Source organism: Ceratocystis lukuohia, assembly GCF_044167205.1.
Source record: "Ceratocystis lukuohia strain C4212 chromosome Unknown Supercontig1_pilon, whole genome shotgun sequence".
NCBI classification, from domain to species: Eukaryota; Fungi; Ascomycota; class Sordariomycetes; order Microascales; family Ceratocystidaceae; genus Ceratocystis; species Ceratocystis lukuohia.
In genome coordinates, this window is record NW_027263520.1 from 1,973,580 (window position 1) to 1,996,533 (window position 22,954).

Sequence of the window (22,954 nt, forward strand, 5' to 3'; positions counted from 1 at the left end):
AAATAGACATTGCTCCGTGGCTCGTACATCACGGCTGCTGAGCACCCATCTGAAACTGTCGTATAAGCCGTACCGCATCCTCGACCGAATACCCAATAAAAACTGGACCATTAAACACCATCTGCGGTGATTCTTTAGTGCCTATGGGCGGCACAAATATATTTGCATTTGCTGGAAGTTGGGAAAAATTCGGTGCCTGGTGTGGTGGCTGTTGTGGTTGCTGTTGTGGTTGCTGCTGTGGTTTCTGTTCTGGTCGATGTGAGGCATCTGAAGCTGGGGCCTTAGAATCATACTTGGCTTGAGATGTCGGCAATGTCGGGGATGTCGTTACTTCTGGGGTTTCCAGTGGTGGTGGCGGTGGCGGTGGCGGTGCATATCGAGCCTGACAGCTTGGCCGCATCTCCGGTTGTGGTGTAGGTGGAGGCAGTTTTGCTTCCGCCGCTGCTGCCGCTGTCATTGGTGGTCGGCTAATGCCCATGGCGGCAAGTTTCGCATGATCAAAGGGACATTTCCGCATCCCGCCCTTTAAACTTGGCTCTGCTTGTGCCCTAAGATCCGACGAATATACGCCCGCTTTGGGCTTGTCGCGTTTACGCGTAATTGGGGTTGCCTCTGCGTGCTTGAATCCTGCATCACCAACATGGCAAGTTGTTGCTGCCGGGTTAGCTGGCGCAGGCAGACTAGACTGATTGCTAGCTATATCCCCATATTCGACAGGCGGCCCTTCAGGCATAGGCACTGGTATGCCCCATGGCCGGCTTGGAGACTCCCCCACACGAACGTCCTTCAAAATAGGCTGGTCGGAGAGAGATGAAACTCGGCCCCGATCCCCATCCTCATCGTCGACAATGATAGCGTTGGGGTCAGTGTCCGCATTAGTGCCAATCGACTGGCCAACAGCCTGGGCCCACTGCTCCACACGTTGAGTCTTGGACTTAACATCCCCACCACCTACCACAGCATCACCGTGACCAATACTATCACCATCGCCATTCTCGCCCACCCCTTCACGCAGTCGTTTCTCCTGAGTACGGAGTTCTTCAAGCGCAGCTTCCTCGGATGCGAGCATAGGCTTATGGAGCTGACTAAGCCCCTCGATCATACTCACCAAGTTGCCGTACTTGGCATCCAGCTTTCGGACTTGCTCGTCGCTTTGCTGATAGCGCCGCACGCAAATTTCATGGCTTCGCGGGATTTGATGTTTGTGCTTCTCTACGTACTGGGCAATCTCTTCTGGCGTGTGCTTGTCTAAATAGCGGATGGGGCATGTAGCCGAAGGGTCTTCATGGGACTTGCTTTCCTCAGCCACCATTGAAGCACATATCGGATCTTGGTGACCATGTTTTTCATGGCCATTGTCCTGTTTAATCACTTCACTATGGCCTGATTCTTTTTCTTGCTTATCACCATGTGAGGGCGACTCCATAGTGTTGGAGGTCATCGCCGGTGGTTGTCTCACGGACCGGGGGGCTGAAAAGGGGCATTCTAGTTGGCCTTTCTTCCCTACTACCGTAAAGTCTTGTTCAAGTACGGTCGACATTGAAGTCACAGTTGGTTGCAAGTGGGCTGTGGTCTCTTTGCTAGATGAGAGTGATGCTGAGTGGGTAAGGGCATGTGCAGTGGCAGAGACGGATTTATGGACAGGGGCATGAGCATGAGCATGAGCATGTGAATGTGTGTGGCTATCTGTAGGCGAAGGGGAGGTAGGCAACGAGACAGCCAACTGTGAGGCAGCACGTCGACCGTCACGAATCAAGAGAGCAATTTGGTGCGAAGCGTTCAAGGTGCCCCCGTTACGTCTAGGAAGAGGAACAGAGGCGTCTTTTACTGATGGATGGTCAATATAGGTGGCTGGTAACTGGAGCTTTGAAATGGCTTCAGAAATTTCTGGAGCTGCAGGCGCATATTTATCGGCAAGATACTGGAACTAGAGGGCAGAAAAAACCGGCGGGTTTCTGTGTTAGCCGATGGATAGTCCTGATACAGAGGAGATGTGGAAGCAAAAGAGAAGGGATCCCAATAAATCAGACAGTGGTAAATTTTTGTCGATCCTCGACGCCAGAAGGCGGCTCTTGATCTAGAGCTAAATTTTTTGTTCATCATGAAGAGGGAGGGCTGGGAAGAGAAAGAAGGGGGAAAGAGGAGGGAAAAGTGCTTGGATTTTCCATTCTCTTACCTGTTCATGGGCAAAGCGCAGCTTGTGCTCCAAAATGGTCTTGCGATCCGTCAAGTTTTGAACCTCGCTTGCAAGCGCACTGAACGCTTCAATAAGTGTTTGCGTACTTCTGGTTACATTCATCGCCTATTTCGGCGCCCACGCTGCTGCGGTGGCATTTGCGACTTGTGGATGAGGAAGCTGAGCTTAACAGTGATAACACGAGAAGAAGAGAAAAGAAAAGAAGAAATAGACAAAATTACAAGAGACAAAGCAAAGTTTTAATGCTAGAGATTTAGTGGGTCGTCTGAGGATTACTAACCCAATCTGCCCCACCACATATTACCATTTAATTGACCCCGTGCGGCACACTGTATACTGCACTGAAATCTAGGTCTCACTAGCTATTTCAGCGTACTTCTTCTGTCCTACGGACGCTATAAATACAGTGTACTTTCAATCCCCAAGCTCACGGCTCCTTGTCTTCTTGTTGCATGTATAAAAGTGGGGCCGAATACCCCAAAACCGCCTTAGCTATCACCCTCACTCTTCGAACACTACACGTTTTTCGCTGCCTCAGCACCGCAATTGCGTCATTATAGACTTCTAGTCATCTTGTGGGACGACCAAGCTCACACCATTAACCTGCCGTTACTTGCACGACTTTCTGTCCGTTGGGCTAAAAGATCTTCTCTCCTCCATGACCCTTATAAGAACCCCATTTCAAGCTATGGCCTCTGGTATGTCTCATATGTGAAGCAACATCAGGGCGGCCTAATAGGCTCAAGGAGCTCTCTTGAAGTAAATACTTTCTCTTTGGCCCGCCGTGTTGACAATCCAAATACCCCCTAGCTCTCAGTCCAGCCCCAGGGCTCATCGATTACCATATCCCAGCTGCTATCCCCAGCGATGAGATAACAACATATAGGACAGGTGAGTTCTCTCATTATCCCTTGACCTCCATCTGCTGATGCCCCATTTTTAAGGCCGCATTGTGGTCTCTGAACTGTCCTTCAAGGTTCCACTAGACTACGCATCCAACTCCGGCGATACTATCACATTGTTTGCTCGGGCAGCAGTCCAATGTGACAAGCCCGTAGCAGAAACCTCCGCCAAGGACGCACCCCTCAACAGCCCCAAGCCATGGATTGTGTATCTCGAAGGCGGCCCTGGCTTTGGCTGCCCTAGCCCGCTGACACACCCCATTGTTACTCGCATGACAGAATACCGCTGTCTATTCCTTGACTACCGAGGCACTGGGCTCAGTACTCCCCTTTCCTATGAGACGTTGCAAGGCAAAGACGATGCCGAAAAGGCTGCATACCTGCGTCTTTTTCGCCAGGATAACATTGTGCGTGATCTAGAAGCCATACGACAATATTTATTTGCAGGCGTGCCCAAGGGCGAGAAGGCACAATGGTCAATCTTTGGCCAGTCCTTTGGCGGCTTCGTCAGCATGACATACTTGTCAGCTTATCCCAAATCTCTACGTGAAGTGTTTCTGACTGGTGGCCTTGCGCCAATCGGTGAGTCCCCAGACGCAGTCTACAAGGCAACCTTTCTGCGAGCAATCGACCGCAACCAAGCCTTCTACAAGAAGTTTCCCGGTGATGCAAGCAAGGTACACCAAATATGCAGCTTTCTTGAAAAGCAAGGCGGGGTTGCATTGCCCGAAGGTGGGAACTTGACTGTCAGCCGCTTCCTCACTCTAGGTATTTCGTTCGGCCAGCACGGCGGTATTGACAAGGTCCATGGCATTATCACGAGAACATTCCAAGATCTCGAAGTCTTCGGCTTTATCTCTAAACCGTCCTTGTCTACTATTGAACGGGAGACCCAGTTCGACCTAAACATCATCTACGCCATTCTCCACGAAGCTATCTACTGCGACGGGCCAGGGTCAGTATCCAACTGGGCAGCTTACCGTGTTGGCTCAGAGATCCGCCAGTTTTCATGGCTCAAGAGCAATTCCATATCCGCCTTCAGTGCCTCTGACCCTCCCTACTTCTCAGCGGAGATGATGTTCCCGTCCCACTTTGATACCACTCCTGACATGAAATCTCTATTCAACGTTGCCGAAGAACTAGCTACCTATTCGCAATGGCCGCACCTATACGATCTAAAAAGACTAGCCAATAATACGGTACCAATCTATGCCGCTAGCTATGTTGATGACCTCTACGTCGACTCAGCATTAGCCCGCAACACGGCGAAAAATGTCGGCTCATGTCTGGTGTATGAGACCAACGCTGCATATCACAACGGCCTGCGGGCCAAGGCTGATGTCATCATTGATGCACTACAGCAGCTGCGCATGTCGACTCTCGACTAGCAGGCTAGGGTCTTTTGCCTTGTGTGCGCCAAAAATGCATGCCTTCTAGCCTTACTCTCAAGAATCGCAGTATATTTCTATATGCGGTTTCGCATCCTGCTGTCAATGATGAAGTGGCCCTGTAGAGTCTTGTTCGTGCAGCTCGGCAAAGATGATTCTTGAGTGGAAATACGTAAATGTTACAGTTCTGTAGTTGCAGTTGCTCTGGCCTAGTCGCCAACGTGAGCTTGATGGTCAGTCTAAAACAAATGATTCCTCCTTTAACTCAACAAGCCCCCAGGTTTTCCCATGATTTCATCATATGCTCTGTCTCTGTATGCATCTTCTTCGTCATCTGCGCCCCAAAGGGAGAGGGCATCCTCATCGGCGAGAACATTGGTTTGCTCGTTTTCTATAAGGCCTTGTTCGATATCCTCAATATACTCTTCCCCAGCGTTCCCACTACGGACAATTTCAGCGGCTCTGGACATTGTCCGTCTGTAAATGAGAACGGTCACAGTAATTCCAATGACACCCGCAATACCCATGCTCAGGTAGTTAACGAGCTTTTCGCCAAACGACATAGAGTCCCCGTTTTCAGCCAGGAGGGCAAGCTTGCTAGCCAGCCAGACGTGCACGAGGAGCTTAGGTCTAGGTGAAAAAGTTAGTTTTTGGTCAAGCCCCAAAGAAAAAAAAAAAAAAAAAAAAAAAAGAAACACATGGCCATGACTTACGTGGAAAGCGCTGTGGAAATGACAAAAGCCGTAGGCGTAATGGTGGGAATAGTAGCAAGGAACCCATTAGACAAACTGAATGGTAGCGGGCAGAAACGAATCATGGTTAACATCAGCAGCCCATCGCGTCTCAACACCTGGCCCAACGCAACGAATCTCGGGTCCTGGCCGACGAGCCGGTGGACATAGCCGCTGAAGATAGTTCTGCTGGTCAAAAACGACATAGACGAGCCAACCACGCACGCACTCGCAACAATCGGCCATGCCCCTGGAAATCCGTACACAAAACCGGCCACCGTTGACGCAGTGCTATACCCGATGATAGGCGGGAATGAGGTCATGAATACGATGAACCACATGACTACCCAGCCGCCGCGGACATCGCGCCATTTCTTGACCACGGGGATCAGCCCTGCAATTATGCGATGCCAGTACACCAGCATCACCAACGCAAAACACAGTGCCACCACACCGCCCACCGCCACCATCACGCGTTGTAGCGGATCGAGAGCCAGGAAACGCCGTAATGCCATACGATATGTCGTCAAGGCCTGTTGGCGTGCCTGCTCGAATAACGCCATAGCCCGCTCAAAAAGTGTCATCGGTTCACTGTGGAAGCCACTACTGTTATCGCTGCTGCGTAGAGGCGGCTGCCCGAGCCGAATGGCGCCGGGAGACCCGGATGTGCTATTTCGCGGACGTATCCACGGTGGAGCCGGTGAGCTGCTAGATGAGTAGGGGGTATGTGGTGGAGAGAGTCGTGGCGAAAGCGACAGTGCGCGAGCCGTAGTTTCGTAGTCGGCCGGCATTTCGGGTATCAGGTGGAGTTCAGTGTCGAGACGAGTGGATCTGAAAGGAGAGAACGGGTGAGGAAACTAAGCTTGGATAAACTATGGGCGGACTAGACGTTTAGAACAATCGACTCGAGAAATAAAGGTCGAGGATGAGAAGTACAAGGCGGTGATGTTATAGAGACAATCTTGTTGGAGGACACGTGAAGCTAGTTTGAGGGAGGTAAAATAGGACACCAACAGTATGAGGGAATCAACAGCGGCCAGAAGCAAGACAAAAAAAATATTGGGGGCAAAAAGGAGGAAGCAAGACGGCTGATTAACAACAGCGAATTGAAGGCTTTAAAGCAATACAGCATTTAGCTGAGCCTCAAACAACCCGCTGCAAGTTAGTTACTCTTAATTGTCTACTGTAGACTCCAAGTACTGCAAGGGTTAGAATGTCCTACCAGGGTTTAGCATAAGAATCATGAAACCAGCGCCACAGGCTTTTTATACGAGCCGAGCCTTAACATCGCATCACAGTTCGATTAGTTAGGACACAGATAATAGTTTAGTAATGGTTTTTTTCTTTGAACTACAATTTTTTTTTTCGCGGGCGGATAATTTGGTTTCTGGGCTTATATAATGCCACTGGGCTAAAGTCGGTGATGAGGTTAACAGGTTCCTTTGTCGAAGGCATCAACAGTCCAAGACCAGCATATAGTCGAGACAAACATCAACGATAAACTTTACTCGACCAACATCATCCCGCTCTGCCACAATATGTGTACCGTCGTGCCGAGGCTATTTTCTCAGTTCCTCATTTTCGAGTAACAGATAGTAGAACCAGCTCCTGAGGAATGAAATAGAGGGAGTAGACTTGCAGAAGAGAACTTAAAACAAAGGTCATGCATCAGACACGGTAGTTGAACACACAAACAAATGTGCCTCGTGAAAAGAGGAAAATATAAGAGACAAACTCGCGCAAAGGGAGAGAGGGAAATAAAAACAACCATGTCTAGAAAGAGAAGAGACGTTGCAAAACAAAAAAGAGGCAGGCCTTACTAACAAGCTATCACTGATATGTGTAGTTTGAAACCTGCTCATCAGAGACAGTAGCCTAAGAAGAGATCTAGAGTGGGCGAGGATAATGACTTAAGCACACTGGGTCGCCTTAGTAGGGCCACGGGGGGACTCGGCTCGCACAAGCATGCGCACGTTGCCCTCCCCAATTTCGACTCCTTGACTTAGGATATCAGACTGTGATTTAGCCCTATCCAAGACGCTAGATGCATTTTCGCGGCTCAGCGTCTTATCCCAACTGCGTGCATCAATGCCGAGGATGCCGCCCGTGTTGTTGCGATCGCCAGGAACAGAAAATTCACGGAAGGCATAGCGCCACTCGTTCAAAAACGCGCGTATGGCTTTGCCAACCTTGTCTTTGCCGTTCTTGCTGTGATGGCCAGTGCCAGTGATAGCATAAATAGGACGAGACTCATTGACGCTCTCAAGCAGGATGTCTTCAAGATAGCTGACAGCCTCATCGGCATGCAGGCCATGTAGGTCAACGTAAATTTCCGAGGACATAGTTAGGCTCTTATTGCGCTCTTCGTAAAGCTCACGAGCAGCCTCACGATGGGCCTTTTTCATCAGTTCATTCTCACTTTGGCCACGAAGACTCAGTGCTTTTGCAGCACGAGCATCGTTACGGTTCCACGCCTGTGCAGCACTAGAAAGTACTGTCAGCCAAGCCCAGAGTCCAAGAGGAATAGATTAGACCGCAGAATAGGGACAATGCACTTACCTCTGGAGGAATTTGTTGCGCAGGCCGCCGTGTTTGATGGCTTCCTGACGAGCCTTGAGGTACGCCTTGTTTGCACGATCGCCGGTTTCAAGCCATGGTATATGTCTGGGGGCCGCAATGGCCTGGGCCGCAGCGCTATTTTCACGGCTGCCCTGGACGGCTATGCGAGCCTGGGTTTTCTTTTCCGGGCGAGGGGAGGGGGCGGGTGAGGGTGCCATCTTGACAACATCGGCAAGAAGGCTGGGTGTGTAACCATCCTTGTTTCCAGGCCTCTTGGTGATGGGTTTCTTGCTTTGTTTAACACTAGCGCCCAGACTAGGAAAGGCTTCGGTGTCGTCTAAAGCAGGGGCTTGCTCTTTGGGCTGTTGGTGTCTACTACCGGGGCGGGACCGGTTACGAGGAGAATCTGAGCCATGGATGTGGCGCAGGCTGGCAGGAGGAGTGAATGAACGACGGTATCCGTTTCCACTTGCCATGCTGTCAGGGGTACCTGGCTGGAGCGATGGGAAGGAGCTAAAGTCCTGAATGGTGATGGAGCCCCCCTGTCCCTTTGTGTTGGCCGCCGTAGGCGGTGTGTTGTTTCCATCCAGGGTCAGGCGGCTCATGAGTTGGGCCGGGTCATGCGAAAAGATGCATGTGTCGCCAGCAAGGCAATTGCCAACAACCCAGTATCTGCAAGAAAAATAGTTAGGTTGGACGAATAGCTTGATTGATGCGATGCAACAAAAGTGCCGAATAGATGGGAGGCCAAAACAGGATAATAGAGAACGAATAATGGGGAAAATAAAGAACAACAAACACACATGCACACACACCAAAAAAAAGAAAAAAGGAAAAAAAAACTTACTTGCATAAATGGTTGCTGAGATCATGACTAAAACGGCAATCAGCGCGCAAACACTGGCCGGTTGACAGAAAGAACTTGCAGATAACGCCGGATTTTTGGTTGTTTGGTGTTGACGGGCGATGCTCCGAGTTGATGGCTCTACCAACAAGTACAGTACGAGGCTCGTCAGAGCTATCGACAGCAGAGGCCTGAGATTCCATAATAGAGACCACAGTAGCACTGAGATCATAGCCGTGGGAGGCGAGGGCAGACTCGATCTCCTCGTCCGTTCGCGACTGGCCCAAAATGGATCGCAACATGTCATAGGGCGTCATGTTGTTTTGCTGCGAGGCAAGTGATGAGAACTCCGGAGCAGAAGCATTTAGCAGGCTGTTGGTGGTACCGACGGACGAACTGAGACTGACGGCATCATCAGCGACCAGCCATTCGACGTTCTCAGTCTGGTATTCATTGAAGGTTTCGGTTGAGGGGGCCGAGTCGTTGGCGAATTCGTAGGCATTTAGGCTTGGGCTATTAGGAATAACAGGCGTTGAAAAGGCCAAGCGAGGCGAGGGCCGGGGAGACGAGAAAGGAGAAACATTGACGGACCGCGCACTGCGCGGGAAGCTGGTGGAAATATAGCTAGGAAGGGCAAGCGGACTAACACCGAGACGGGGCGATCCGCAGAGCGGTGTCGAGTTTCCACGCCACGAAGCTGGGGAAGGACGGCGCAAGATAGTGTGGCGAATTGGCGGCGGCGAAGTTGAAGCCGAGCCTTCTCGATGTCGCCATAAGACGTCTAGGATAGCATTTTCTAGTGCTGAGCCGTCAAGGGATGTTTCTCTGCGAAACAGCTCTTCGATCTTGTCGGTCTTATCCTCATCTTGGAGCTCAGGGTCGCGTAGGATTGGGAGGCACTGCTCATAGTGTTCGTCGGAAACCATTATTGGCAAATGGAGTGCATGAAGAGAGACAGAGAGACAGAGGGATAAGAAAAAGGAGGGTACTAAGTGTGATAGTAAGGGTCGCGTCGCGAAGGATATATAAGACAGATAAGGCAAGCAGGCTCAACGAAGGGAATTAGGATAGAAATGTCGGTGACGGGAAAGATGCATGCTACGAGCCAAAGAGAGGAACACGAAACGACAGCAAAGCCGGGGATTGAAGTGGAAGGGGAGGAGGAGGAGGAGGAAGAAGAGAGGAGAACAAGAGATTAGGGGCAAGTCGAGTTAAAGAACAAACAAAATGCTTAGAAAGCTGTAGCACGGAACAGAACAGCAAATTAAAAGGACAGCGAGGGAAAGGAAGGGTATACAGCTGCAACAAAGGCAAGAAAAGAAAAGAAAAAACAACGGGAGATCACAAAGCTAAAGTAGGACACAATGAGGTTAAAGCTTAGGAGTGAAGGATGAGGAAGGGAGATAAGGGCCAAAGTCAATCAATGCAAATAGTGTACAGTGCTCATTGAACAAAGCAAAAAGAAGAGCCAACTGACGGGACGACGATGATGAACAGGGGCAGATTAAAAGAAAGGAAGACAACAAAGAACATAAGTAGAAGCAAGTGAAGCACGAGCCCCAAACAGGGAAGATGGATCACAAGGTGAGACAAGCCTTGAGGCCTCAGGCTGACTCTGAAGTAAAGCTCCAGCCAAGCTTTAAGGCTTAAGCTGGTGGAGGAATAGAAGGGATTGTTATTAGTGGATGGGGTTATGCTATACTTACTGAGCTCAACGGCTTGTTGCAGTGCGATGCGCCCTGTGTCTGTGCAAAAGACTCTAAAGAAGCCTGGAAAAAAGGCAAGCTAGTTGTTAGTTCCCAAAGGGCGCCAACACAGAGCAAAAAAGGAGAGAAGAAAAAGAGAGGGATTTTATGAATAGATAAAAGAGGAAGTAATGGCACGAAAAGGCGAAAAGAAAAGACATAGGTTAAGAATTGCCTGGAGCAAAGCAAAGGGAAAGCAAAGGGAAAGCAAGAATGAAAGAAGGGGAGGAATCAGGGTCTTGAGTTAGACCCTAACGACGAAATGCAGAGGGTCTACAGAGCCTGTCTCCCTTTTCTGTTTGAAGGCAACTGCCACAACAAGCAAAGTACAAAGACAGGGAAACGTAGCCGAGAGAAAAACGATTGTGTGCGTGTATGTATAGGGTTAAACGTCCTGGGATTTAGAGAGGCCTACAGCCTGCCAAGTAGCCAGATCTCTGCCATGCTGTGCTGTTGCTGTGCTGACAAACGCTTTGTCTGGCCGCTAGATCATCATGAGCCACAGTAACCAAACACAAATGCCTGACGTCGCCAATACTTTTCGCTCATACTACATGAATAACCACTCAGCTGCCGCATTACCCGAGTTTTGGCTCTCATGAAGCCACAAAGTCACCGATACAATGCACACAGCGTACTGGCTCTGCACCATGTATGGAGTGCTGGAACGGCAAGTCAAGAATTGTGTCAATCAATACAAAGGCCCGACGAAGAGCGATCTAGCGGTCTAAAGAGACTGGAGAGCCTAGAGAGCCGTGGCTTCTTTCTTCTGCGAGCACTACTCAAGGCTGGTAGGCAAAGGTTCTACAGGACGTCAACTTCCTGTTCCCTTCATGTTTGATATGTGCACAGTGTCAAAAAAGTTCAGACTGTCTACTTCGTGCTGCTAAGGTACATGGTCCTGCCACGTCTCTCTATTGTTAGAATAAGTCACTTGTTACCCCCTGCACCGTATGGCGTTGACCGGCATTGGCGTTGGCCGCTGGCTCTCGCCTGTTGGCTCGCTGGCTCTGGGCTGGCTTTGGCTGGGCCACTCCTTGGCTCGAGTGCTCGTCACTTTGTCTGAGCCAGTGGGGCTACGGGGTTGACAATATGCCTCTGGAGACGGTCTGCTCATACGGAGCTTATAGATGTGTGTCATCATGGCAGGCGCTAGGTTGCTATTTTTGCTTGACACCCTGCTTCTCATGCTTTTCAGCTCTTGCTCATGTTCTTTCTTCATCGTCTATCCCAAATTAATCGATTAGCCTTTGTCATAATCCCCTCCAACTAATCTCCCGAACGCTTCTGCCCCGCCGTTATTGCTAAGCTGGGTACAGCGCACCAAGCCCGTCCTGACCGAGTTAATGCACTGCATTGTGCTGACAGACTCTTTCGTGTTCTTGTCGGTGCTTTGTTGTTTTTTTTCTTTTCGCTTTTCCACTCACCCAAAGCAAACCGGACATCCTGCTTTATCTGGCCTTGGGCCTCATGGCTTTTGTTCTCCCTAGTAGTCTACATGATCCTTCAGCACAACAATGGGTCTTTTTTCCTTTTTCGTCCTGTATAAGTTTATCCTGCTTCTATACGAACGATGGGAAAAGAACATCTGCTGCCCCAGCGGGTATCATGAAGGGCAGGCGTTTGGTGACCCAGGCTCTACGACGTCAAAGATAGCCCTATTCGGCCGTCTCTCTTGCCCTTGGTCTTCCAGAGACCTTGTCTGGGCTTGCTTTTGCACTGCTAGATACAGGGAGAAAACTAACGGGAAGTAAGTTGGGCTGGTCCCTTTCTTCCCCTTGTAGATGTGCCTTGTCTCTCCCTTGAGGCTCATCTTACTACATAGAATTCCTATGGCCCTGGAACAGCGGCTTCGCCTCAGCGCAGCACGTGCTACTCTGCACAATGTAAGTACATCAGACATATCACGCTGCACACGCCATATACGTACACACATGCACACGTGAACCCATGCATCAAGACATGCTACTGAAGTGTAGATGTCTGTATTTAGTGTCTATAGTCAGCCCGCCATCTAGCTATTACTTCAGGACAATCGCACTATTGTCAGTCTGGCCAGATCTTAAACGAACCACTGGCGGATTTGGTGCTATTGGAACCCCTAATCTAGCATGTTCTACTCCACATCGCATGCGTAAATACATGGCTACTACGGATAGTGATTAAAGTATCGTAGTTACTCCAAGCTATCTTCTCATTGGAGTTCCATGGCCCCTTTTGCTCATATGTACCTAATCCCCTTTTAGTTATCCTCTTCCTCTGAAGATTCGTCAATTCCAAACTTGAAACTGAAACCAGACGCTTTTTCTTCCTCGGTCTTTGCCGCGATCGCTTCATCCCACTTCCGCTTTTTTCCTGCTAACTTCTTCTCATAAAGCTGCATCCCCTCCTGGAGCATTTCTGGGAAACTTGCCCCAAGGCGCTCTACAAACAAGTCGTATGGATTAACAACATCGTCTTTGAAGCCACTGACTTGATCTGCCTTGTCCTTGAGGAAAAACAGAGCTTCGACAAGATGATGCAGATTTTTGGTGCGCGGCACAAAGTTTTGCGTGAGTGCAATGCCATCCTCGAGATTGACGACTAGATGCCACCAGCCACTGGGCACATGAAGGATCTCGCCAGCATAGCAGATACCCTCGACACATTCGGGCATCTGCCGCGCCTCGGCGTGAAATTCAAGTAGCCACTCGGCAATGCTAAGCGGGCTCGTCACTTCGCTGCTGTCCTCTGATACGTATACACCCGGAACTTGCACGTTCGGTGGGAACATGATCCAGTACTTGGATCCCTGCACTACGGCATTCCAGGCGCTTGTGGCATTGGGATCTTTGTGGAAGGTTGAACCACTACGTGCAGGCCCGATGATGAGCCATCTGTGAGCCGGTCGCTCGTCACCCAAAACCTCGAATAGGTCGGGGCCAAAAACTTCGGGTTTGCTGTACATGTTGCTGGGATCTGTGCCTACAGTAACGTTCATCTTTTCGGCAAACCTTTTATCGAAGAGATACAACGGGCTTTCGTCTTGGGTGTTTCTCATGTAGCGCACATAGCTTTTAAAGTCCCAGTCAACGCACTCAGCTCTAAACACAACATCGCCATACTTTGCCAACAATGAGTCAATTGTCCACTCCTTCATGGCCGGCCAATGTCTAGTGTAGTTGGTAAGCACGAAAGGCTTTTCTCCCCATTGTTCCGCAAACTCTGTGTACGGCAATGTTTCCATACGGACTATTTGATTTCGCGCGGGGATGGTCGACGCAAATTTGGCCAAGTCTATGTGACTGCACAAGAACGGGCGGTGTAGGGCGTCTGAAAAAACATTGCTACAGTCAGGCAGGCGTTGTGCTGTGAAGCCCTCAGATCGCCTTCTCAATAGTGCTCTCCAAGTCCCAATCCAATCCGGATGCGAAGTCGTATGGTGGGGTGATCTAGAGCTAGTTAGTATTTCAGACTACGCAGAGGGCTTACGGAATTAGAAGGCCTACTGTAAAAATAACTGCTTCCATAGATCATCTGAATTACAGAAGGCAAAAAGAAACTGGCATGTTGCGCCAAGGCTAGCCAGCGTCTTGGAGTCTAGGTACTCTAAAAACACCATCAAGGCTTCGTCGGCCAGTGCTTGAAAGGAGCCCGCATTCTGTCTGGCGTTTGGGGACGACGATAGGTAGAGGTTTCCTAGAGGCTTGACCCCAAGTGGATGCGTTGGGATAGAGCCACTTGCTGCTGTCATGATGATGACGGTATGGCAGGACTTTTCTAGGTAGCGATGTTGGTCTCTAAAGAAGAGTGAGTATGACAGAGGGATGATGATACAAGCTTACAGTGTGCCAGACTGCTAGACGATGCGAAGAACAGCGCACTTAGTGTGACTTTCCAAAGCCCTTTATCATCTTAGCAAGGCCCAGACTGTCAAGTAGGCGTTTTTTTTTTCTTTTTCTTTTTTTCCTCTCTTTTTGCTTTGGCGTGCAGAGTGGGTCCCTACAGCAAGCTAGTACAAGGCTTGTTGGCAAGCATGATTGGCTGGTCGGCGAACTGGCAAGAGAATAGCCGTGTGCCAAGTAGAGAGGCTCTGGAGCCTGGGCATAGTGATGGACATACCAAAGCCAATAGGCTATGGAATGTAGACCAACCTGGCTTAGGCAACTGGCTTCCAGCCAACAAAAGTCAAGCAGGCTATTTGCCACATATGCCAGAGTTCTGCGAGCTCTTTCGTCTTCTTTATGCGTATTGTCAGGGTCCCATTCCCAGATATTTGCTAGCAAATAGCTACTGTTTCGTGTGGCCCAGAGGCAGGTGATAATGTACAGATTTTTGTGGCGGTTTGTGCTATTAGGGGTTTGCCAGTTACAGGCAAGCCCAAACCTAAGCAAGCAGAAGCTCCTGCTGCATAATTGCACCACCACTAACTTGCCACCCCACCTGAGCCCTAATTGTTTCCCGCCAGCAGCAGTAGACCAAAAGTCCACACACATATTGTTTTCTGCTGTTTTCTGCCCCTTTTCTGCGTCTGTGATTAGCCAGCACTAGCCTAAAGTGGGGCGGACGCCTACAGCCAGCAAAGGTTGGCTTTTAGCTAGGTGTCAAAAAAATTTTAAATTCAAGATATACCCTGAGAATTTTCTTGATCTGCCCCTCCTCTTTCAACTCATCACCATACAAGCCGCCAATACACAGCCTTTTTATATCCCCTCCTAGAACATTCTCTTGCCTTGATCGCAGGAGATTTTTGTCTAGGTTTTCCATCAGCTCAGTTCGCTCACTTCCGCGGACTCTTTTTCTCCTATATCTTTTGTTTCTAGGCTTCAAGCAGTGCTTGATCTTAGAAACCCCTTCTCTACTACACAACCGCAATCATGGCTTCCCAGGGTCTTGAGGATGTGGCCGAGGGTGAGTATTTTGTCTCTCCCCCATTTTACTACCATCACCATCATCATTATCACGCATAATGTCCAATCTCATCCGGCACTTGCAATTCGTCGACTTTCCGGGCACCACAAAATCGACAATGATTTCCCCTGGCTCTCCCATCATCTCCCCTCGATTAAACCCCACATTGTTGGTGGAATACCCCTCTATATTCACAACTTGTCCTCGATCAATCAATAAATCGACTCGAGTCCAAAACTATGGCTTGCCACAGCCACAAAGCCAGCACGCATACTAACAGCCTTGCCAATTAATAGGCCAGATCGAGTCCAACTACGATGAGACCGTCGACTCCTTTGATGACATGAGCCTGAAGTCGGAGCTGCTCCGCGGTAAGTCTCCCCCCCCCCTTTTTCTTTGTCGACATGTACATGTCTTGAGTTAACGAGTCGCCCATACTAACTTTCATTTCCTAGGTGTCTACGCCTACGGTTTCGAGCGTCCCTCTGCTATTCAGCAGCGTGCCATCATGCCCGTCATTAAGGGTGAGTAAAAGTTGCCCTACAGGGCCTACTTCTCCTTTTCTCCTTTTCACCATCATTTTCATCGACTTTTCTGACATACAGTTTCTCTCCTTGCTTTTAGGTAACGATGTCATCGCTCAAGCCCAGTCCGGTACTGGTAAGACTGCCACCTTCTCGATTTCTCTGCTGCAGAAGATCGATGCCAACGTCAAGGGCTGCCAGGCTCTGGTCCTGGCCCCCACCCGTGAGCTGGCCCAGCAGATCCAGAAGGTCGTTGTTGCCATTGGCGATTTCATGAACATTTCCTGCCACGCCTGCATTGGTGGTACTTCTGTCCGCGAGGACATGGCTGCCCTCGGCGATGGTCCCCAGGTCGTTGTTGGTACCCCTGGTCGTGTCCAGGACATGATCCAGCGCCGCATCCTGAAGACCGACCACATGAAGATGTTTATCCTTGATGAGGCCGATGAGATGCTGTCTGTAAGTATACGAAAAGCCCTAAGCCTTCACCAAAGAAACAGGGAATTTTGTTGCAGCATGAACAGCGATGCTAACTTCCTTCTAGCGTGGTTTCACCGAGCAGATCTACGACATCTTCCAGCTGCTGCCTCAGTCGACCCAGGTTGTTCTTCTGTCCGCCACCATGCCCCAGGACGTCCTGGAGGTCACCACCAAGTTCATGCGTGACCCCGTCCGCATTCTGGTCAAGAAGGACGAGCTGACCCTGGAGGGTATCAAGCAGTTCTACATTGCCGTCGAGAAGGAGGACTGGAAGCTTGACACCCTGTCGGATCTGTACGAGACCGTCACTATCACCCAGGCTGTCATCTTCTGCAACACCCGTAGAAAGGTCGACTGGCTCACCGACAAGCTCACTAGCCGTGACTTCACTGTCTCTGCCATGCACGGTGACATGGACCAGGCCCAGCGTGACCTGATCATGAAGGAGTTCCGCTCCGGCTCGTCCCGTGTCCTGATCGCCACCGATCTGCTGGCCCGTGGTATCGATGTCCAGCAGGTTTCTCTGGTCATCAACTACGACCTTCCCGCCAACCGCGAGAACTACATTCACCGTATTGGTCGTGGTGGTCGTTTCGGTCGTAAGGGTGTTGCTATCAACTTCGTCACTGCTGACGATGTTCGCATGATGCGTGAGATTGAGCAGTTCTACAGCACCCAGATTGAGGAGATGCCCATGAACGTCGCTGACCTGATCTAAGTTTCTGGATACCCCCTTTGTCTCTCCCTCCTTCCTTCCCTTCTATCGCCTCCCTTCTTCTTTTTCGCCCCTATTTTTTTTCTTTTGTTCATAGGTGTCTCTAGGCCGTAGGCTAGGACCAAGAGGACAAAGAGAAAGAACGAAAAAAGACTACGCATAGGTTTCTTGCTTTAACGAGTCCTCGTCACGTCACCACCCCTTTCCCTCCCCCCCCCTTCCCCCCAAAATGCCTCTATTTTAGTTAACAGGACAGGAAACAAAAATTTGAAGAGAAAAAAATTTCAAACCAATCTGGTACTGGTTCTAGCTAAATATCTATGCCTGTGTGTGCCCCCAATATTTCTTGCTGTATCTTTGGTCTTTCTGTCATGCCTTACCTTACTTCGTGTGGCGTCCTTGCTCTGTATCAGCCATTTTCTTCGTGTTTTTCCTCCATCCTCAGCGATGAGCAACTTCAAGATAAACAAAGACGAATAGGTGGTGTTTATTTCCCATTATTTATCGGCTGCAACTCCTTGTTTTGGTGGGAAATTGAAATAGAAAAAAAATCGAATTATGTTATTTTAGATATGAATTATTGCTTGCTTCCTTCACACTTGAAAAAAAAAAAATACGTACTATCTTTTTTTATACATCCACGTGACTTGAGTTTAGTCGTATTGCACATGTCAGTATACAGTTAGTCCCTCTCACATAATCAAGACACAAACAAGTAAGGTTCGGCATTACATTACATATAAGTCTAGGATGTCCATCTTTTCTTCACCCTCAAGTCACCGTGAAGCGCCCCGACACAGGTGCCCTGGAGGCTGCGTCCTCAGCAGCTTTAGTACCCTCCTCTAGTAAGCGCTCCATCTCGACCAGGGCCGAGCGGACCGACATCTCGGTATCACCCTCGATGAGGATATACAGCTTCGGATCCTGTCCAGCCCCCGGCTCTTTGCCTAGGGGATAGAATGATCCCTTAGTAGTAATAGAGGTAGCTGTAGCCTCAAGGATCTTGGCTACGTTTGTGCGGTTCGTCACGGCCCAACGAGCCTTTTGCGGGAAATCATTGATCTCCAGAGTCGCATGGAAAGCGCCTGCATCTGGACCCTTGTTGTCGATCGGCTGCCCCGTGCGCAATTGCCCGGCCTTGCCTAACCGTGAGTTGATGGCTGAAATGGCCGAAGTTACACGATCAAGAGGGTTCTTGCCGCCCTTGCCACCCACGGCGCTCGGCGCACCCCCGGAAGCGGAGGCAGCCTTTCCTGCACCGCCAGCTGAGTTGTTGTCAGTTTTGCCGTTGTCTTCAGATGTAGCAGCAGCCGCGGCCTTGGCGGCGTCACGCGATATTATGGCTGAAGCAGCACTACCAGCAGATAAAATCTTCTCTTTCTTCTCCTTCTTCTCTTCGTCGACATTATCGTCGTCGTCATCAGCCTTGTGCGTCTTACGCTCGCGCATGCGTGCGGCTTCACGTTCCTGGTCAAGACGCGAAAGACCCTTGCCACCAAAGCCGGAAGTGTCCTTGGCCTTGCCAGACTTGACCTTTTCCCGGTGAGCCTTGCGCATCTCGTTCAGACGCTCAGGGACAGGCTGGCCGCTAATCTCCAGGGCTTTAGCAATAGCAGCTGCACAGTTCTCCTGATCTTCGGTTACAAATGTGACAGCGGTTCCTGTTTTACCGGCTCGGCCTGTACGGCCTGCACGGTGAACGTAGTCTTCTAGATGGTTGGGGGCATCAAAGTTAATGACAAGTTTGAGTTGCTTGACATCTAGGCCACGGGCAGCAATAGAGGTGGCAATGAGGATAGGCACAATGCCCTTCTTGAAATCGGAGATTGTTGAATCACGATCAACTTGGTCTTTACCGCCGTGGATGGACATGCACGGGTATCCCTTGATCATGAGCTCTTTGAGCAAATCATCGGCCTTTTCTTGTCGATCAACAAAAATTAGCGTACGGGCATCCTCGTCTTCTTCGTAAAGTTCACCCAAGAGCTCCAACACACGGATAAACTTAGACTTGTCATCCCTAATCTCGACAATCTGTGTGATCTCTGGTGCGACAACACTTTGGCCGCCAACCTTGATCTCGACAGGATTCTTCAAAACCTTCTTAGTCAATGAATCAATTAGGCGGGGCATAGTAGCCGAAAACAAGATTGTTTGCTTGTCGGGTCGCATATTAGCAAAGATCTTCATAACCTGGGGCTCAAAGCCCATGTCAAACATACGATCAGCCTCATCAAGCACAACATATGAGACACGGCGCAGGTTAGTCACACGACCCTGGTTGGCGGCCAGGAGATCAATCATACGGCCGGGAGTACACACCACGATCTCAGCGCCACGTCTAAGCTCAGCAATCTGCTCGGATATCGGTGCGCCGCCGTAGGCACACACACTCCGCAGGTTCATAGTCTTGAGGAAAGCTTTGCAATCACGGTGGATCTGCACAGCAAGTTCTCGGGTGGGTGTCATGATGAGACTAATTGGACCGTCGTTTTCTTTAAGGGGGTCCTGATCCATAATATGGCGGAACATGGGAAGTAAAAATGCAATGGTCTTCCCCGAGCCGGTCTTGGCCACACCTACAACATCACGGCCAGACATAATCACCGGGAGAGCCTGCATCTGAATGGGCGTTGGCTTATCAAATCCCAATGCATCAATAGTATCAAGAGTTTGCCGCGTAAGGCCACATTGTGCCCATTTTTGGACAGGTTTTGGGACGTCTTTGCCGTTCACCTTGATTCCATCAAGCTCTAATCGTAGATCTGCTGTCTCATCCTCAGTCAATAGACTCAATTCCACAGGCTCAACCCAAAAGTTCTTGCGAACGGGGTTCAAATTAAGCTTGCTGTAGTCAATGGTGGGTATGTCCTTGGTCTTTTTGCGGCGAACCGGGGCAGCTGTCTTATCGGGCTCGATTTCATTGTATGTGGCATCTTCGTCACTATAGTAAGCCTCAGGTTCAGGTACACTCTTAGAATGGAAGGACTTTTGAGCAACGGGCTTGTCAGAAGCTAGATTAGCCATAAAGGCATCTAGTGGATCGATATCCTCTTCGTCGACCTCCATGGCTTCAACAGCTGTAGGTACAGCTATATCAACAGGCATGGCCTCAGACTCAGCAGCAGCCTTTTCTAGCATGCGTTTTTCGTGTGCAGCACGGGCAGCTGCAATGGCTTCCTCCTCGGTTCCGCCAAAGACCTCGTCATCATCATCCTCCTCATCATCCTGATCAGCCCAGGGCGTATCGTCACTTTCCAAAGGTAGCGAAGGAAGCTTGGTTAGCTTGCGTTGGGAAGTTTCCTCCTCGTCAAGGTCAATCTTGCGTTTTGAGGGGCCCTTAGCATCAGCCACTTTTCCGAAGCCAAAGCCACTAATTCCTCGATTAGCAGGCAGCGTAGAGGCCTGTGCTTGAGGTTTTGGGGGAAGGTTACCGGGGCCATTTCCAGGGGCAAGACCGCCCAGCTTTTTCCCCATATTGCCAAACGTCAAGGGCGATGCACGAGCCGGAGCGGACTTTTTTGCAATGACTTTGGGGTCAAACTTGCCACTATAAGCAGGAGTCGTTGCTTCTGGGGTTGGAGACTGTCCAAGGGTTACAGTTGATGGGGCAGCCGAGGGTGATCGTGTGGATTTGCTATCCATGTCAGCGAGAATCTTTCGCGCCTGCGAAGCAGGTGCTTCAGCTTCTCTGCTTTGTTCCTTTTTCTTTTTCCAGGCCTCAAGACGGGTGAGGCGTTCGGCTTTCTTGTCGGCCTCAGATTGCTGGGGAGCAACGGCTGTCGTTTTCGTCTGCTACAGCGTGCGTTGATTAATCAAGGATTCATTATGAGAATATTATAACTGGAAACATCTTACCTCAGGAGCAGAAGATCCCACTCTAGACTGGTTTGATGGCGTAGCAGCATTATCCTTGTGCCGGGGCGGCGAGCCATCACGCACAGGGCGACGGTCATCGCGGTTTCTAGACGGAGATTTGTCGCGATTGCGGTTGCGATCGCGGTCGCGATCATTATCTCTATCGTAGTCTCTGTTTCTATCGCGGGTATCCAAACGGTCGCGCGAGCTGCGACGGTCCCGGTTACGGTCTCGGTCACGGCGGTCACGGCGGTCACATCCACGATAGTGGTCGTTATCTCGACGGTCGATAGAGCGGTCCCTTCGGCGGTTATCTCCTCGGCGGCTGTCGCGTGCGTCTCTGTCTCGATATCGGCGCTGTAGTGATGTTAGCTTACAGCTAGATACTTGTCTCTTAGACTTCACAAGCAAACTTACGTCTATCGGACTCCGTGTGCGCGACCGTCGGCGATAGTCTCGGCTGCTATGGGCATTACGGCGATCGTCATCCTTGCGATGTCTTCCTGGAGATGGTGAGCGCGAGTCTCTAAGTCGAGCCATTATGTCTCTAGCTATTTTTGAATCTATGCCCTACAGAGCTGGATATCAAGACAAGGCTAAATGATGAGAGCTCGACGGTATTGAGAAGGCTAGGTTAGACTCCGTACTTTATGTGTGATGTGTATCAAAAGTAGTGAGAGGCAGAAGGCCTAGGAACATTGCGATATAATTGGAAACGGCGCAACAGCGGTGAAGCAAACTTGCTGTCGTGATGTTCAGTGATCAAATGCATGCACTTAAGGGAAAAAAAAAAGTCGGCTATAGGCAAGGCTGACAGCAGCGCTATGTTTAGCCGCTTATTAGCCGCACAAGGCTGAACAAGTATCTCCGACAGGGTAAGGAATAACCAACGTCCTCCCATGTTACAGTTGACAATCAGACGATACAGCTCACAACTACCAGTTTATTCAAACAATATCATGGCCGGTCTTGTGCAATACAATAGTAGTGATGATGAGGATGGAGATTCCACGCCCCCTATGCCTGTAGGTGTGCAACATATAGCTCTCTAGAGATACACTATAAGACAGCTGACGGAATGAGCACAACAGCAGACCTCACAGCTAGAACCGCCGTCAGAAGTCGTTAAAGCGCTACCAGGTAGGTCAAGGCTGCCCTTGCCCAATCCAGCTTTAACTGACTCTCTTTCAGATTCGCAAACGGCAAATGAATCTCCTATCACCATGGAGCCGCAAATTGTCGGCCCAATGATGCCACAAGACGCCAGTGCCTTTTCTCTCCCGGAGCCTGAAGACGAGGACCCCCAAGAGGCTGTGTCACTTGACAGCTCTAATATTCCCTACAGCGAATATAGATCGCGTCTCCGCGAGCTAACATACCCCACAGTCCCAAAGATGGACTTTGCACCGTCACCACCGGGGTCTCCAGCGCAGCAAGTGACAGCCAAGGTAAACAATATCCTGCGGCTAAAGAAGAATGATGTGCATTTCAACTTTAAAATGGAGCAATCCTCGGCCTTCCACAACCCGGCCATCTCGCAGAAGCTCATGGCATTTGCAGATATCGACGAAAAGCAGGGCCAATATGCCACAGTGCTCACAAAGGCACTGTGGGACCCCACAAAGTTTCCAGACTGGGCCTATATTACTCCACTCTACGAGGCAGCCCGTCTCAAGCCACGGCCTGCTGGTAAAGCGCCGGTGTTTATATCTGCTGAATCTTCGAAGACGGCCTACCAACCTCCGCAAACCTCTAGTGCAGGAGGCCTGGCCAAAAGGCAAAAGCGAAAAGCGGACTCTGATTAGGTGAGACAGAGCCAGAAGGGTGTTTTCGGTCGCCCCAGCAGATGCTACGGCTTTTCCGGGTGGATAGGGTTTCAAAAGCGGGAAGGTAGAATTCGAAGGCATCCTCTAGTTGCCATAAAGAACCAAACTCTTTGTGGTGGGTCACATGGTCAACCGAAAAGAGAAGTCAGATAGAACAGGTAGTTACCAAACGAGTAATCAAATTGAGAGTAGTACATTATGAAGGATTAAGCCAGCACTAATAAAAAATAGCAGGCACAGAAGGTGTTGCTATTTTCCACAATTTAGCTAAATCGAGCGATCAGGTACTAAGAAG

At 50.0% G+C, this 22,954-nt stretch overlaps 8 protein-coding genes across 8 annotated transcripts; 3 read left to right on the forward strand and 5 right to left on the reverse strand.

The window, feature by feature from the left end:
* Positions 1-28: 28 nt before the first annotated feature.
* HOO65_010500 (uncharacterized protein) lies at positions 29-1,426 on the reverse strand (the record flags this gene model as incomplete). Its single annotated transcript, XM_070999733.1, has 1 exon — positions 29-1,426. The coding sequence occupies one exon, from the start codon at positions 1,424-1,426 to the stop codon at positions 29-31; it is 1,398 nt and encodes a 465-aa protein (XP_070862322.1).
* Positions 1,427-2,855: 1,429 nt separating this feature from the next.
* Positions 2,856-4,487, forward strand: HOO65_010501 (Proline iminopeptidase; the record flags this gene model as incomplete). The annotated part of the gene is made up of 3 exons (XM_071005727.1): positions 2,856-2,895; positions 3,008-3,088; positions 3,142-4,487. The coding sequence occupies 3 exons, from the start codon at positions 2,856-2,858 to the stop codon at positions 4,485-4,487; spliced, it is 1,467 nt and encodes a 488-aa protein (XP_070862323.1).
* A 260-nt stretch (positions 4,488-4,747) lies between these two features.
* HOO65_010502 (Golgi apparatus membrane protein tvp38) lies at positions 4,748-6,009 on the reverse strand (the record flags this gene model as incomplete). Its single annotated transcript, XM_071005898.1, has 2 exons — positions 4,748-5,117; positions 5,201-6,009. The coding sequence occupies 2 exons, from the start codon at positions 6,007-6,009 to the stop codon at positions 4,748-4,750; spliced, it is 1,179 nt and encodes a 392-aa protein (XP_070862324.1).
* Positions 6,010-7,128: 1,119 nt separating this feature from the next.
* On the reverse strand, positions 7,129-9,547 carry HOO65_010503 (Polyadenylate-binding protein-interacting protein 7; the record flags this gene model as incomplete). The annotated part of the gene is made up of 3 exons (XM_071005492.1): positions 7,129-7,702; positions 7,778-8,449; positions 8,625-9,547. The coding sequence occupies 3 exons, from the start codon at positions 9,545-9,547 to the stop codon at positions 7,129-7,131; spliced, it is 2,169 nt and encodes a 722-aa protein (XP_070862325.1).
* Positions 9,548-12,608: 3,061 nt separating this feature from the next.
* HOO65_010504 (F-box protein) lies at positions 12,609-14,099 on the reverse strand (the record flags this gene model as incomplete). The annotated part of the gene is made up of 2 exons (XM_071005794.1): positions 12,609-13,797; positions 13,855-14,099. 2 exons carry the CDS (start codon positions 14,097-14,099, stop codon positions 12,609-12,611), a joined length of 1,434 nt encoding a protein of 477 aa, XP_070862326.1.
* A 1,123-nt stretch (positions 14,100-15,222) lies between these two features.
* HOO65_010505 (ATP-dependent RNA helicase eIF4A) lies at positions 15,223-16,978 on the forward strand (the record flags this gene model as incomplete). Its single annotated transcript, XM_071005685.1, has 5 exons — positions 15,223-15,256; positions 15,553-15,627; positions 15,712-15,780; positions 15,881-16,239; positions 16,325-16,978. The coding sequence occupies 5 exons, from the start codon at positions 15,223-15,225 to the stop codon at positions 16,976-16,978; spliced, it is 1,191 nt and encodes a 396-aa protein (XP_070862327.1).
* Positions 16,979-17,746: 768 nt separating this feature from the next.
* HOO65_010506 (Pre-mRNA-processing ATP-dependent RNA helicase PRP5) lies at positions 17,747-21,373 on the reverse strand (the record flags this gene model as incomplete). Its single annotated transcript, XM_071005316.1, has 3 exons — positions 17,747-20,767; positions 20,834-21,190; positions 21,251-21,373. The coding sequence occupies 3 exons, from the start codon at positions 21,371-21,373 to the stop codon at positions 17,747-17,749; spliced, it is 3,501 nt and encodes a 1,166-aa protein (XP_070862328.1).
* Positions 21,374-22,056: 683 nt separating this feature from the next.
* On the forward strand, positions 22,057-22,638 carry HOO65_010507 (Meiotically up-regulated protein 151; the record flags this gene model as incomplete). The annotated part of the gene is made up of 1 exon (XM_070999734.1): positions 22,057-22,638. The coding sequence occupies one exon, from the start codon at positions 22,057-22,059 to the stop codon at positions 22,636-22,638; it is 582 nt and encodes a 193-aa protein (XP_070862329.1).
* Positions 22,639-22,954: the final 316 nt, after the last annotated feature.